The sequence below is a fragment of the Corvus moneduloides genome, chromosome 8 (genome assembly GCF_009650955.1).
Source record: "Corvus moneduloides isolate bCorMon1 chromosome 8, bCorMon1.pri, whole genome shotgun sequence".
NCBI classification, from domain to species: Eukaryota; Metazoa; Chordata; class Aves; order Passeriformes; family Corvidae; genus Corvus; species Corvus moneduloides.
This window is the reverse complement of record NC_045483.1, coordinates 7923635-7936568: the sequence shown is the minus strand read 5'-3', so window position 1 is coordinate 7936568 and position 12934 is coordinate 7923635. Positions and strand designations below refer to the sequence as shown.

Sequence of the window (12934 nt, the reverse complement as noted above, 5' to 3'; positions counted from 1 at the left end):
TGCTCTCAGCATTTCCCCCCATGCCTTTCTCATCCTCTTAGATTGCTTCTGCCTTCCTTTACATCCAGCTGATGCAACAGAAGCAGCCACTCTCACAAGTGATGCTTTAAATAAATATGGTTACATAAAGAGTTACTAACCTCATACAAGAGGTCACTTAGGTAATGTAGAGCGTTATCTCCTTTCCCTCAGGTGTGCCACTGTCACAGCCAAAGAGTGACCACTTTGCTAGGTTGCATAAGGTGTCATTGGTACAAGTCACAGGCGACAGTATCTTATACAAGAAGCAACATCACACAGTTCCAAGACTGTTTTCTCTTCAAAATTCCAGTGCTCTTTCGCCAGCAACTTTCGAGTTTTGCTAGTCCTGAATATCAGACATTTTTCCACAGAACCCTTTATATCAGGGCTGGCCTGAGAGAATCAAAGCCCTGTGCTGAACCAGGCCACTTAGGCTAAGACAGATTTTGTTGCAGCAAACCATGTGACTGGCATTCTCTCCCAAGGAAGGACCCTTACCTCCTCCCCTAGACACAGAAGGAAAGGTGGCTCATCATTCTTTGGCCAAATGAACTCGAGAGAAATGCAGAATGAAGGTCCTTTCAGAGATTCAAGGCCACTTTTGAACTCCTTTTTTTTAATAGTTTTCTTCAGCTTTTAGGGTGCTTTTAACTGTCAGTATGATGCCACCATTTAACTTTGTGAGACAAGTTTAACCTCCCACGTTCCCATTATTAAAGGGATGGAATTTCAGGATGCAAGTGCTAAGTAAAAGCAAGTCATGGGTTAAACGGATGATACTCCAAAGGATCACCTCCTGAATATTAAATAGCTCTGTACCTGTTGATAATTCTTGACGTAAATACGGGCCTTTCCTAATGTTTATGATTCCACTTATGATTAGCAAGGAAAATAATTACTGAGTTTCCAAATGCTTTGAACAGTGTCATTTCTAATCTTTGTTTGCAAGGCCAAATAGAAACAGCAAACTGTCCTTCAGCAGGGTTTATAAGCTGCTAAATCTTGTAGTACTTGAGGGACCATAATCCCCAAGCAGCACATGGCCTAAGAGACAGACTTACGTGTTTTGCATCTTAAAGTCACATACAGATTTACTCCCAGGCTGTTTTCAAAAGGCATTCCACTCCTTTTATTCTAAGTGGGTGTGATTCTGAGCCCAATTGTTGCAATTTAAGTAAAGCTGAGGCATCAGACACCTTGCAACCTTTCAGTTTGTATTATACATGGCACTGGAAAGCAGGACCACAATTCCCATCCTATTGAATAGTAGCACCCATACTGTAGGATGAAGGGAAAAAATCCATAGTGGTTATTTGCATTATCTATTGCAGCATAATGCTAAACAGAACCTGTCTTACTATCTTTGTGATTGCTTACACATGACTGAAGAGGTGCAAAATTGCAGATTTCCAGATTGATTTAAGCCCCATACAAATTAGAAGGCAGCTCCCAGCCTGCTATGATGGCAAGAATTTCACTGCAGTCCTGCACGGATTGATCATATAGCTGGTCACTGTTCACCCAAATAATTTTCAATTCTAAATTGTGATTTATAAAAATGCCTAATTGTATGTAGATTTTTTTCTCCAGAATACCAATGTGAAACACTGCAGGGGATGGCAAGGCAGAATGATATTTGCTTTTTCCATTTCACAGCTATATTACACATTTGCCCCATGTTTTAGCATCGCTTTCATTAAAATGTTACTTTTAAAATAAGTGATTACTCAGAGGCAGTAACTATCTGCAACAGCATGTGGGTTTGGGACAGTTCTCTTACAAGGTGACGTTCATTAGGTAAGAGAGCTGACTAGCAAAAAGCTATTTGCACAGAAGAAGAAGTGTTATATACCAAAGCAGATCTTTGAAAAATACTTGCCTACCAAATACAATCACTCAGTACTAACATTTTGAGGAGCTGGACAGAGTGACAAGCATATATCAGCTTTCTTCATCTGCTTAGTACAGACAAAATTCCAACACATAAGCACTTCAGGTTATCAAAACTGAGGTCTATAAAGCAAGTCCTAGAAGATAAAATCTTTAAAATTTGTCTGAAAGAGATTAACATTCATTGCCAATTTCTCGTTCACAGACAGGAGTTTCCAGAAAACTTTTTTTAAAAAAAATTTTAATGGACTGTAATAAATCAGTGTAACAAGCTGGTGAATTCCAGATATAAGTTCTCCCACCACTGATAGCTCTATTAAGGAATAAACTAAGGTTAATTAAAACACAAACCAAGTTTTAGAAACTACTGGGAGGTACAAAGAGCATCGCTATGACTCCGTGCATATAACCACATTATGCTACATATTGAACGCAGTTTTATTTCCCAATTTTTCAAGAGTTATGGTAGAATTAGCAAAATAAATGGAAAGGATAATCAAAGGCATGGACTGGCTCCTGCACAAAGAGAATCTAAATAAGTTATGACTTCTTATCCAGAAAAAGGAGGCACCTGGATAAAAGATACAACAGAAGCCTAATAAATTCACAAATGACAAGGACGTGAACATAGAAAGATTTTTAATCACTTCTTCCAATCCAAGAATGAGGCAGCTTCAAATAATACTCCTTGGCAATAGGATGAAAACAAACAGAAGGGGACACAGTTTCATGTAACCCATTGGAAAGCTCTGAACACACTACTTACAGGACGCTGTGCTTTCAAAAGGTACTTTTCCAGCTTGATTACTTCTGAAGATTAAGGTCCCCTTTGTCCCAGAATGGACATATAGAGAGAGCTGGACCTATATCCACCAACTACTTTCAGATTCTAACTTGGCTTTTTATTCTTCTTTCCCTCCTCTCTGTCAGTGATAAAGTATTTCTCCACACTTGAACACACTTTCTGTCATACAGCATCTTGCCGCTACACTAAACAAGGTATCTGTAAAGCAGTTTAGCCTATTCACCAATCAAAAATCAAGATCTGATGGCAGTCCTCACTTACCCAGATGCTCAGGAGTGTCAAATAACTGCTCACACAAGTAGTAGTCATCTGGATTCAAGTAGGGCAGTTGCTTCAGCAAGCTTTGCTTGGGAACGAGATACAAGACATCTGCAATATCTCCACCCTCAATTACTGACATCCTTCTGACTGAATTTCGAAATTTCACTTTTTCCAGCACCAGTTCTTCACCTGAGCCACACAGCTTCCCAAAGCTGTTTAAGATGGGGAAAGATGGCATTTCTATTCAGAAGAAGCTAAGGAGAGCAACCTGTAGGGCACGCAGTCAGTCTACTACTCACGGCACACTGCCCTTTCCAATCCTTCTCTTTTTCTCTTATCCAGCAAAGGAGATTAAGGAAGATATATTTTTAGTGATTATCTTCAAGAGATTAGAACAGTATGCTTGATCAGGTGATTGCCATCTAAAACTATTGTAATCAGTGGAAACTCATCCCTGGGAATGCAAAAATCAGAAACAAAACCATAAAGAGTATCTGAAAATCAGATTAATATTCAGGACAAGAGAAAGAATGTAACTGAATTACGTAAGAGGATTAGTTTAACATCAAAAAACAGTGCTGTGTCAAAAATATTATAGAAAAGTCATCATCATCATCATCATCATCATAAGCTACAAAGGCACATCTGTGCATTTAATCTAGCATGGCCCTCTTCCATGCCAGGTCTGTCCACGTGCTACGGTGAAAAGGCTGTAGCAAAGGTAGAGCACATTGGTCCTCCTTTTTCAGGAATGTACAAGCACTGGCCAGCACTACTTCATAAGCAGATTTCTTTGGAAAAATCCTTTCTGCAGTTTTCACTGCCTATTGCAAACAAAAGCACTTAAGCTTTCCCCTAACCATTAAAGATTGGTTCACTTCTGCTCTTCCTCTCCACCTTCCTGTGTAGCTGACAGCAGAGGCTTTGCAGATACTGTGCCAACCCCTCCTGCTTCACTTACAAGAAGTATTTACATTAATCCAATTCCAGTGACTTGCTAATCTAATCATCTAATGAATATTTCTCCCTGGGTAAAGGCAGAGTTAATCATCAACAGGGCACTGGAAAGTCACAGGAAATTCCAAAGTGAAAGATATAAAAAAACCCCAAACTAACAAGATTCATCATCTGTAAGAGCAAGTTACAGGTAGACCCCAGACCTGGACATGCTCAGAGGCAACTTCAGACTCTCCACTCAGTGAAACTCACAGAGACAACTGTGCAACCAGTGTCTGGCCCAGGCTTTCAACTCCCCATAACAGAAGTTAGCTACAGCTGCAAAATGACCTGGTGTAATCATTGCACTGCTTCCAGGAAGGCTTTTTTCTAAATTAGAAGGTGAAAAAGGTGAAAAAAACTCTATAGATTTACTGAGCACAGTGAGAAACTGTCGCTTAATGCTTCCCTCAAAACTCAGAGCTCAAGTACTAACTCCAGATGGGGATAGGCTTTGAAGAGAAGACTGCTTTATTTACTGTTTCAAAGAGAAAATACCATTGCATAAATCCAGACTTTGATCATCTATTTTTACACATCTTCTATGAGGTCAATTACTTCATATTTTTCAAGTAGTATGACTTTTGTATCATCTTGAAAACAAGTGTGCAGTCAAAGTTCCCCTTAAACAGCCACATTCCTGGATTTTCTAATCAATAGAGGACACAGTAGGACAAGCTAGAATAAATCTGTACTAATTTTAATGGGGTGATGCTAATGTATATTTGAGAAGAGCTGGCTCAATAAATATAGCAACTCCAGTTCTGCCTTAGAGTATCTTGTATCAGATCAGGGATCTCAGCAAATGCCATGTTTTAAGCATTCCTCCTAGGATTTGAAGCTTTGCAGCAATTTTTCAATCTCTCCCAGATTTCTCAACCTACTGACCTGCACAGCACAGCCCCTCAGTGGAAGAGACAGCTCTGAAATTTCAAAAGCTTCTACCACTGAGGGTGGATCCCCATTCAGTGCTTGAAGCAGAGGGATGACTCACAGGAGACACTGGATGAGTCAACACAAGTATCTCTCAGGCTAAGAATGGCACTTGTTACTGGATAATTGGTGAAGGATGTTGACATCTGACAACAGCAGTGCCAACCATCCAGCCCCAGGGGCACAGTCAAGGTGGACTTCGCCCTTTGAGGAAGGTGAGGCAAATGCACACATTGCCCAGGCATTAACTCTGCTGCAGAAGTTAATCCTCAGAGAGCAGAAAATGAGCCCTGCAGAAACTGTTCCAACTGTGGCAACATTTGGTAAAGCTTGGCTGCCTAACACCCAGAAGAAAAGTCTGTCCTTCACTGAAGTTTGAACACTGGTTTAAGGCTGACTCCCCATTTTCTGCTGTGTCCATGCTGAGTCCAACCTCCAGCTCTGTTCACCAAGACAATCATTACACCAGCACTTGCAGTAAGAACGAAACCAGTATGACCTGTATATCTACTACAGAAGCACTCAGCCTGTGCCCGCTGTAGAAGAGTCTGATGTTACATCAAACAGTACAGCACAATCCAGTGTCCTTCCAGCACCAAAACACATGGGACCGGTGGGGGACGATGAACCAGGATTTAATGACCCTACCATGTCACAGCAGAAGCATCCTGCTTAATTAAAAATAAGATCCTCCTTCCCCTGAGACAGACTTTTTTAATGCTGCCCCTTTCCAGCCCTGGCTATTGCTGTCACTGTCTGAGAACTGCACCTTCAAAGACCACATGCCAGCTGCTGCTTAATAACACAAACCAATATGATTCTTGGATAGTTTTATTTTTTTAAGTACACTGTTTGTCTTCAAAAGCCTCGATCCTGTCAATATATAAGATAAGGGGACGAGCAGTAGAAACAAGCAAAACAAGTCCAGGAAGCATCACAGTGGCTTCCCGACTCAGATAAAGGACTGTTTGGAGCACATCCTTGTGTCCAAGGCAAAGGACAAGGCCTGAGACAGCCTTGAACAACACATTGTTACTAAACACCGGGATTTAGCCTCAGTCTGAATCAAAAAGACAATGGCAATCTCCTACCACTTAAGTCAAGCTCTCAATTAAGTGGAAAAGATTGATTTCTGATGTTCTTGCTGAAGAGAAAAGAAAAAGGCACGAATCACAGGGGCACAACTCTGTCCTTATGTTTCATGAAAGAAAGTCTCAGGAATCCAGGGCGCTTAGCTCAGAACTACCGTTGAGGAAACATTCTCAGGATCTGCCAAGTAGCAAAACCTGTTTAAATCACTGCCAATTCAAAGCCGTGTCTAATCCAAGTAGTCAGTGCTGGGATCTCGAGCCTTCACAGAGCACAGTGTGAGGTATGGGCACCTTCCAGGCTGACAGTTTTCACAGGGGGCTGGCTGGATAGGAGACAGGAATTATGCAGAATAACTACTTTAAATATTTTATCTCATTTCCAACTTTATAAATATTTTATTTATAAGTATTTCCAGCCATCTCAAGACCATTTCCTATTCAATCCCCTCTGAATTCACCACACCAACTGGCTGCCTGGATGATAAAAATACATGCATGTTTCATATGCAACCAGGAATAGAAGCTTCTCTACTAATGCTCCGAGAACACAAGTAACAAAAAAATTGGACTGCAATCCACAAATAAATTACAAAACAGAATAGCAAGCAGTGAATAATAGTAAAAACCAGACATCAAGGGCTAAATACATAGAAGAGGAAATATCCCTCTGTGTTTCAGAGAAACACTGAGGATTAGACTTGCCCTTCAGCAGAAATGTGTAGTGCACTAATGCTGTCTTAATTGTTTCTGCCATCAGAGTTAAACTTCTTGCAAATGCATTTCAGTGTGACTTTAGTCTTACATGGAAAGCAACAAAAAGCCCAATCAGAAACCCAAGAAACTGAAGTCAGTCACACTAGGTTCAGCAAAACCTAGCTGCAAAAAATAATCAAAACAAAAATACAGGAAACAAGGTAAAACAAAATGAAATTTTTCTTTTCCCTCACCATACCACTTCAGAAGATAATACATCTATTGCACAGGTAGACAACCCCAAATAATGTTTCACACATCTGTCCAAGGCAACAGGATTATCAGGATTACCTTCTCCATATAAGAATTCTCAAAGATATTGAGAGTAAGGAGAGAAGAAAAAGGGCCTTAATCTAAATGAAAAAGGAGCAAGCACTCTATCTTCTTTTACCATGAAACATAGTTATCTAAGCAATAAAACAACTAAACCAGCAAATGATAGAAGAAAAAAAAAATCCAACATTCAAGTTCACACACACAAAAAAAGAAGCAAAACTTTACTTGTGGTAAAATTACTCCACACATGCAGCTTTTTCACTTTTGACACCCACTACTTACTTACTCAAAACTGCAGGCTGATGTACAAACACTCAGTTATTTACTGTAAACTTGAGGAAACACTTCATCCCTATAATGAAGTCCAAAAAAATCCACATGTACATCTTAATTTCTTTACCTAAATGTCCAAAACAGGCAGTCATCTTCTGGGCATACTGACACAAGGCCTTCACCCCATAGGGCTCCTCACTCAGGACCTGCTCACTCATGGCTTCAGCAGGAGCTGCCTTTCTCTGCAAAGTCAACCAACTACTGCTTGTTTAAGACTGATAAGACGACAGATCTTCCTCTTCCAATTTATCTCCATTAATAATTCAGGTACTACATAAAATTTGCTGAGCTTTAAAAACCGGTAGTGCAAAGCTATTTTGTGGCTTTTGAAGTAATCATGTTTTAGTCCTTAAAAAGTCTCAGCTATTATATTCCAATAGTTTACAGAAAGTATTTTCAAATTGAAACAAAATCCATTCCCTTGCTGCACAAGAGGAAATTTTGTGGGGATTATGCTCAGGTCAGTGAGACATTTAAATACTCCCCTAGCTCAAAGCCAGAAAGAGAATTACCACTACTACTAAAATGTGTCATTATGTAATGTTCAGGGTTTTCACCAATGACATGGACAGTGGGATCAAGTGCACCCGGTGAAGGTGGTGAAACACAGGTTGTCCAGAGAGGTGGTGGATGCCCCATCCCTGGAAACACTCAAGGCCAGGTCGGACGGGGCTCTGAGCAACCTGATCTTGTGGAAGATGCCCCTGTTCATTGCAGAAGGGTTTGACTAGAGGGCCTTTAAAGGTTCCTTCCAACCCAAACCACGCTATGATTCCATGATACTCCTGCAAGTGGACACGTCCACTGCTATGAGAACACCACTAGTTCATCACATACTACCATGCCCCACTTCTCAATGCTATACATTTTCTGGGGACTGAAAACCCCAAAAGAGCCCAGCTACAAACACCACGGTGTTTTCTGGTAACTTCCAGCACGGTACATTTCAGAAGAACTAAGGCACCACAGCCAGGAGCAACAGGAAGAAGGTATTTTCTCAGCACTCTCACTGGAGCATGAGGCCCATCTAATCTCGTCGTTATCCTGGCTGAGAAGAAAACACACAAGAGCAGACTCAGCAGTCCTGCTGGCAGACAGCTGCAGTGGCCACACATACCTGTCTCTGTTCTGTTCATCTAAGAAAATCCACTACAAATCACACCGATGTCAATGACATCTGCTTAGCTAAATATTGCAGAGTGGCTTTGGCTGTAGTCTCTTGCCTCAGGTGGTGAGGACCAGTGAAGAATAGGGGTTCCTCACAAGCAAATATGCTTCGTTGTTTTCTGTCCATTCACTTAATAGTTGCTGCTTCCTCACTGAGACCATACCCACTCATGAAAAAACATTTAGTAGAGCTCATATAGGTACTGATGGCTGATGGCCATCTAAAGCACTGGTACAGCAGTGATACTGCTGCACTTCAAAGAGACCTGTGTTAGTACATCTAGATGCAAATTTTATTCACAACAGATTGAAGAACCTAGTTACTAATATTTATTATTACTTCCTAGATATTCATATTTCATATTACTAGATACTAATATTTAATATTACTTCAACATTTTACTGTCTAGAAAAGCATAAGATACAGTTAAAAAACAGCTATGGGACTTTGGTATCTTTTATTGAGATAAAGGCTATGAAGAACTCGCAGAGGTAGGAATTCTACAGTCCACAGGTCTCTACCAAGTTAGTTTACTGGTTTAAAGCCACACAAGGTTCTCTAAGGCAAGCTGTACTACTGCCTATGGCAGGAGGAACAGAAAGACCACAAAGCCACAAGGCTTCTCTGTGCTGGCAAAAACCAAAAAGAGTGACTAACTGAAAAGAGCTAACTTAGGTTAAAGTGGTATCAGAGGTAAAAGGATTTGTGTTATAACTCAGCTGAGCAACACAATTAAGCATGAGTGTCCCATACAGGCCTCTTATCTCATGCCATGTGACATTTTTTTTTCCTCTGCTATTATAACTGACCTTTAAGTAATCATTAGCCAAACTCCATCAAACGCCTCTTTCTGCAGCACACACATGCAAATTGAAGCACTGCTACAAAGTCTGTCCAGTCCATGAAGTCTGTGAATATCTGTGTGAAAGGACAGTATCAAGTTCAAGTCTGAATAGGGTGTAGCTACGTTTGTATCATCATACAGAGTCAAACTTCTTTGAAAAACCACCTGGGGATCTCTGGAGGTGGCACACTGAAAATCAGACCTGTTTTATACATCAACAGCAAGATCTGCATGCACAAGCCATTCTGTTAAACTAACTTGGAAATAAGAAAGCAAATGTTATTTTATGTATTGCTTTCTTGGTATTCATTCCAAAACATACATGAAACATCACTTTGCCCTTTATTCTCCTGTTACCATTTGTAACCGAGAAAAAACGCAAGAGAAAACACAACTGCATTTCTATCTCAGACTTAACTAAGACCACACTGTGACAATTTCCTTTCCCAACTGATGACATTTGCAAAATCTTTCAGCTGAATTAAAGCATTGTGCTCAGCTTCCTGTTATCAACTATGTATGATAACTTCCATGGCACATGAGCCTTTGGTAACAAAAGCCCAGCTTTGCAGTGCATTGTAACGCTGGACAGGCAGCATAACAAACTCTTGGGAATGCTTTTCCCTTTGCTGTATGCTCAGAAGCTGAATCTGACTCACTTCCCCAATCCCCAACAACCACCAAGTTTATCCTTCAGTGAAGCAGTGAGCAGAAAGATTAAACAAACAAAAAAATCTAAACAATATGCTTGAGATTATATCTAATGATCATTTTCTTGGACAAAGGAGAGCAACACCAGCCATCTACCTCCACGTGGAATTATTAGCTGGGCTGAAAAAGTACAAAGAAAAAGAGTACATAGAAAAATCAATCACCAAATGAAATATTTGAATGACGTTAGGGAAAAAAAGCCCTAATAAAGTCAGCTAGTGAAGTACTGTCTACTACCTCTGGAAGCCTTAACGTGGGATTTGGGAAATATGCTGTCTCTGCACTCCCACAGACTTGCTGTTCAACCCTGAGCCATTCCCTTAATCTCTTCCATTGTATTTCCCCCTATCACTTTCCCCCTCACAAGGGATTTGTAACAATAGGTACATTAAAGACTGAAGTTTTCAGATTCTGTGATAATGGAAACTATAGAAGTACCACAGAGAATAACACTAGGGACTAACTGGTCAGCATTAAAAAAAGAGGTCATGTAAAGCATAGCTGAGTGCTTCTCTTTGACCTTCATCACCTTCCAACTTCATTACCATATTTTTCAATGCTTTTTCAATAGATAGCATCCCTTATTTAACACTAAAAGTGCTTATTTTTCATGGAAAATCACGTTACTAAAAAAGGCAAAGAGTTAATTCTGTACATCTTCTCCGATCTGAAAATTCCACTTTTAGTTATTCTCCCCCAAATAAGCAAAATCACTGTTACTGTGGTTGCTGTGAATAGAAGAGTTATCAGGTTATGACAAACGGCCTGATTCAACCAAAGGATATCTACCTTACTTTATCCATTCCAGTGTTTATTTCAGAATAGTCATGGAAAAATATATCTCTGTTCACATCTATTTTCAGACATAAAATAACAGTGTATGCATTAATGGATCTGTCTATTGCATTATTAGAAGATGAGGTGGCTCAGCATTTTATTTCCTGGCAGTACAAGGCTAATCTATTGATCTACAATGTCAAGAACACTGCACTATGGATTCTTACAGCAAACCCAATCCTTTTAACTTACACGTAGAAAAAAAACAAGAGCAATTTCTGACAACTGATGCAATTTCATAAGCAAGATATAGTGAAAGCTATATGAAATATAAATACAAAACTGCTGCACCCCCAAGACTCTGTATGATTGAACAACTGACTCAACAACACAATCCAAGTGCTTGCCTATCCTAAAGCTTACAAATAATCCCATGACTTCTGTGGGGCTGACCTCTATGCTTGAAGTCAAAGAGGTGCCTCAGCCACTCTAGGGAACAATTAGCCAAAAGGATCCTGGCAGAAGCTGGCAGTCCTTCAGATCTTCAGTAGGAAGCTTTTTTCCTACTCCTCAGCAATGTTTAGGTGTCTTTTATTTAAAAAGAGCAAAGACTTTCAAGATAAATGTAGTTCCTTTAATCATACTCTTTTCTTTACTTTTCCTTTCTTGAACTTTGACATTTTTCTTCCAGCTGAGTGAAGAAATCCCTTGTAACATCCTCTTTACAATGTAGACTTCATAGTAAGTGAGACAGAAATATGTTGGGAAGCAAAGAGATCAAAGTTGAAACCTCGGTGTTCTTTCAGTCCTCAGTTTATTTCCTGTACCTTTGTAAAGAGTGACGTGTTACAAGCATGACATCAAAGAAAGCACCACTCCTCTTGTTACATATTGAAATAAACTGGATATCATTATACTCTCTTCTGAAATGTCACATAATTACAGAAACATACATTGTAACTTTACTCAAATGCTGAACAAAGAATTACACCAGAAGAAAGTCTTCTCTAGATCACTGCAGGGCTCCCTGAACATCCTAGTTTAACATTACCCCTTATCTCCTAACACTGCATCTTCTGCTGTAGATGTAGCATCAGCACATGTGATCATAAGAATTGAGTATTTCTCTTGCTGCATCCAACTCCCAAATTCTCCAACATCATAGCCATTCTCAGAGCATGGCATAACTCCAAAAGGATAACTCCTGCAGTCACACTGCCCTGTTCTAGCATCAGTGAAGCTCTAAAAGAGATTCCTTCTTTGTACTATAAAGACTAATTTAAGCCCCTATCAGACGCCAGTAGAAACTGTTTGTCAATGTCCATCACAACTAAGAATAGGAGGTTACCTTTCTATATAGTGGAAAGTATGGCACTGCTACAGGATGCCAGAAATGACATCAGATCAGTTAATCCACTGCCAACATTCCTCATAAAAGCAGCTTCAAATATGCTGTGTTGGCTAACCTTTGTTTTCTAATTAAATAAATCCTACTGCACTGTTGAACCCTTCCTCTTGTGGTCAGCACTATCTTCTGGTTAAATCAGCTGCACACACACACAAGTGATCAAGAGCCCTGTTAAAAACCAAGAAACTGTCAGTTAAGCAAAATTATCACTCTGTGAGCAGCTCACTTCTCACACAGGGATCACATTCTGTACAGGCAAAACTGAGGCAAGGACACATCTGAAAATGCATTGATGGTGCAGACAAAACACTTGGAATTTGTTTCCATTTATTAATGGCAGGATATTACATATAGCATATGCCAACTAGTATTTGATAGAGAAGTTTTAATCCCCTTGGGTATTTCATAGCTGCACAAACAGTTTGCTTGTATTTTACTGCCAGTTTAGTGGAATCTCCTCAAACAAGAGCTGTAATCCGGCACCATCAGGAAAAGCATCAGTCAGAGAAACACGGCAAACTTCCAGAGCTGACAGTACACTGAAAAGGCGAAACACGCTCTTGATTTGACAACAGGTACAGCTGGGTTTGTTCTTTACCAGTGCCCCTCCACTCAGGACAAGCTGTTTAGGATACTTCCCTGATGTACCACGTTGTGAAGCTGTGCC

The 12934-nt window shown here is 40.0% G+C and overlaps 1 protein-coding gene across 19 annotated transcripts in view; it reads right to left on the bottom strand.

The window, feature by feature from the left end:
• ABLIM1 (actin binding LIM protein 1) overlaps positions 1-12934 on the bottom strand; it is a 188066-nt gene that overhangs the window by 122251 nt on the left and 52881 nt on the right. For 8 of the 19 annotated variants that reach the window (XM_032115899.1, XM_032115908.1, XM_032115909.1 and 5 more), the window contains exon 1: positions 2978-3215. The exons of 2 other annotated variants lie outside the window; for them this stretch is intronic. In XM_032115899.1, the coding sequence (XP_031971790.1) occupies positions 2978-3215 (238 nt within the window). Of the gene's footprint in view, positions 1-2977; positions 3266-12934 lie in introns of those variants that run through there. 9 more of the 19 variants (XM_032115897.1, XM_032115891.1, XM_032115892.1 and 6 more) reach the window with 7 other exon arrangements.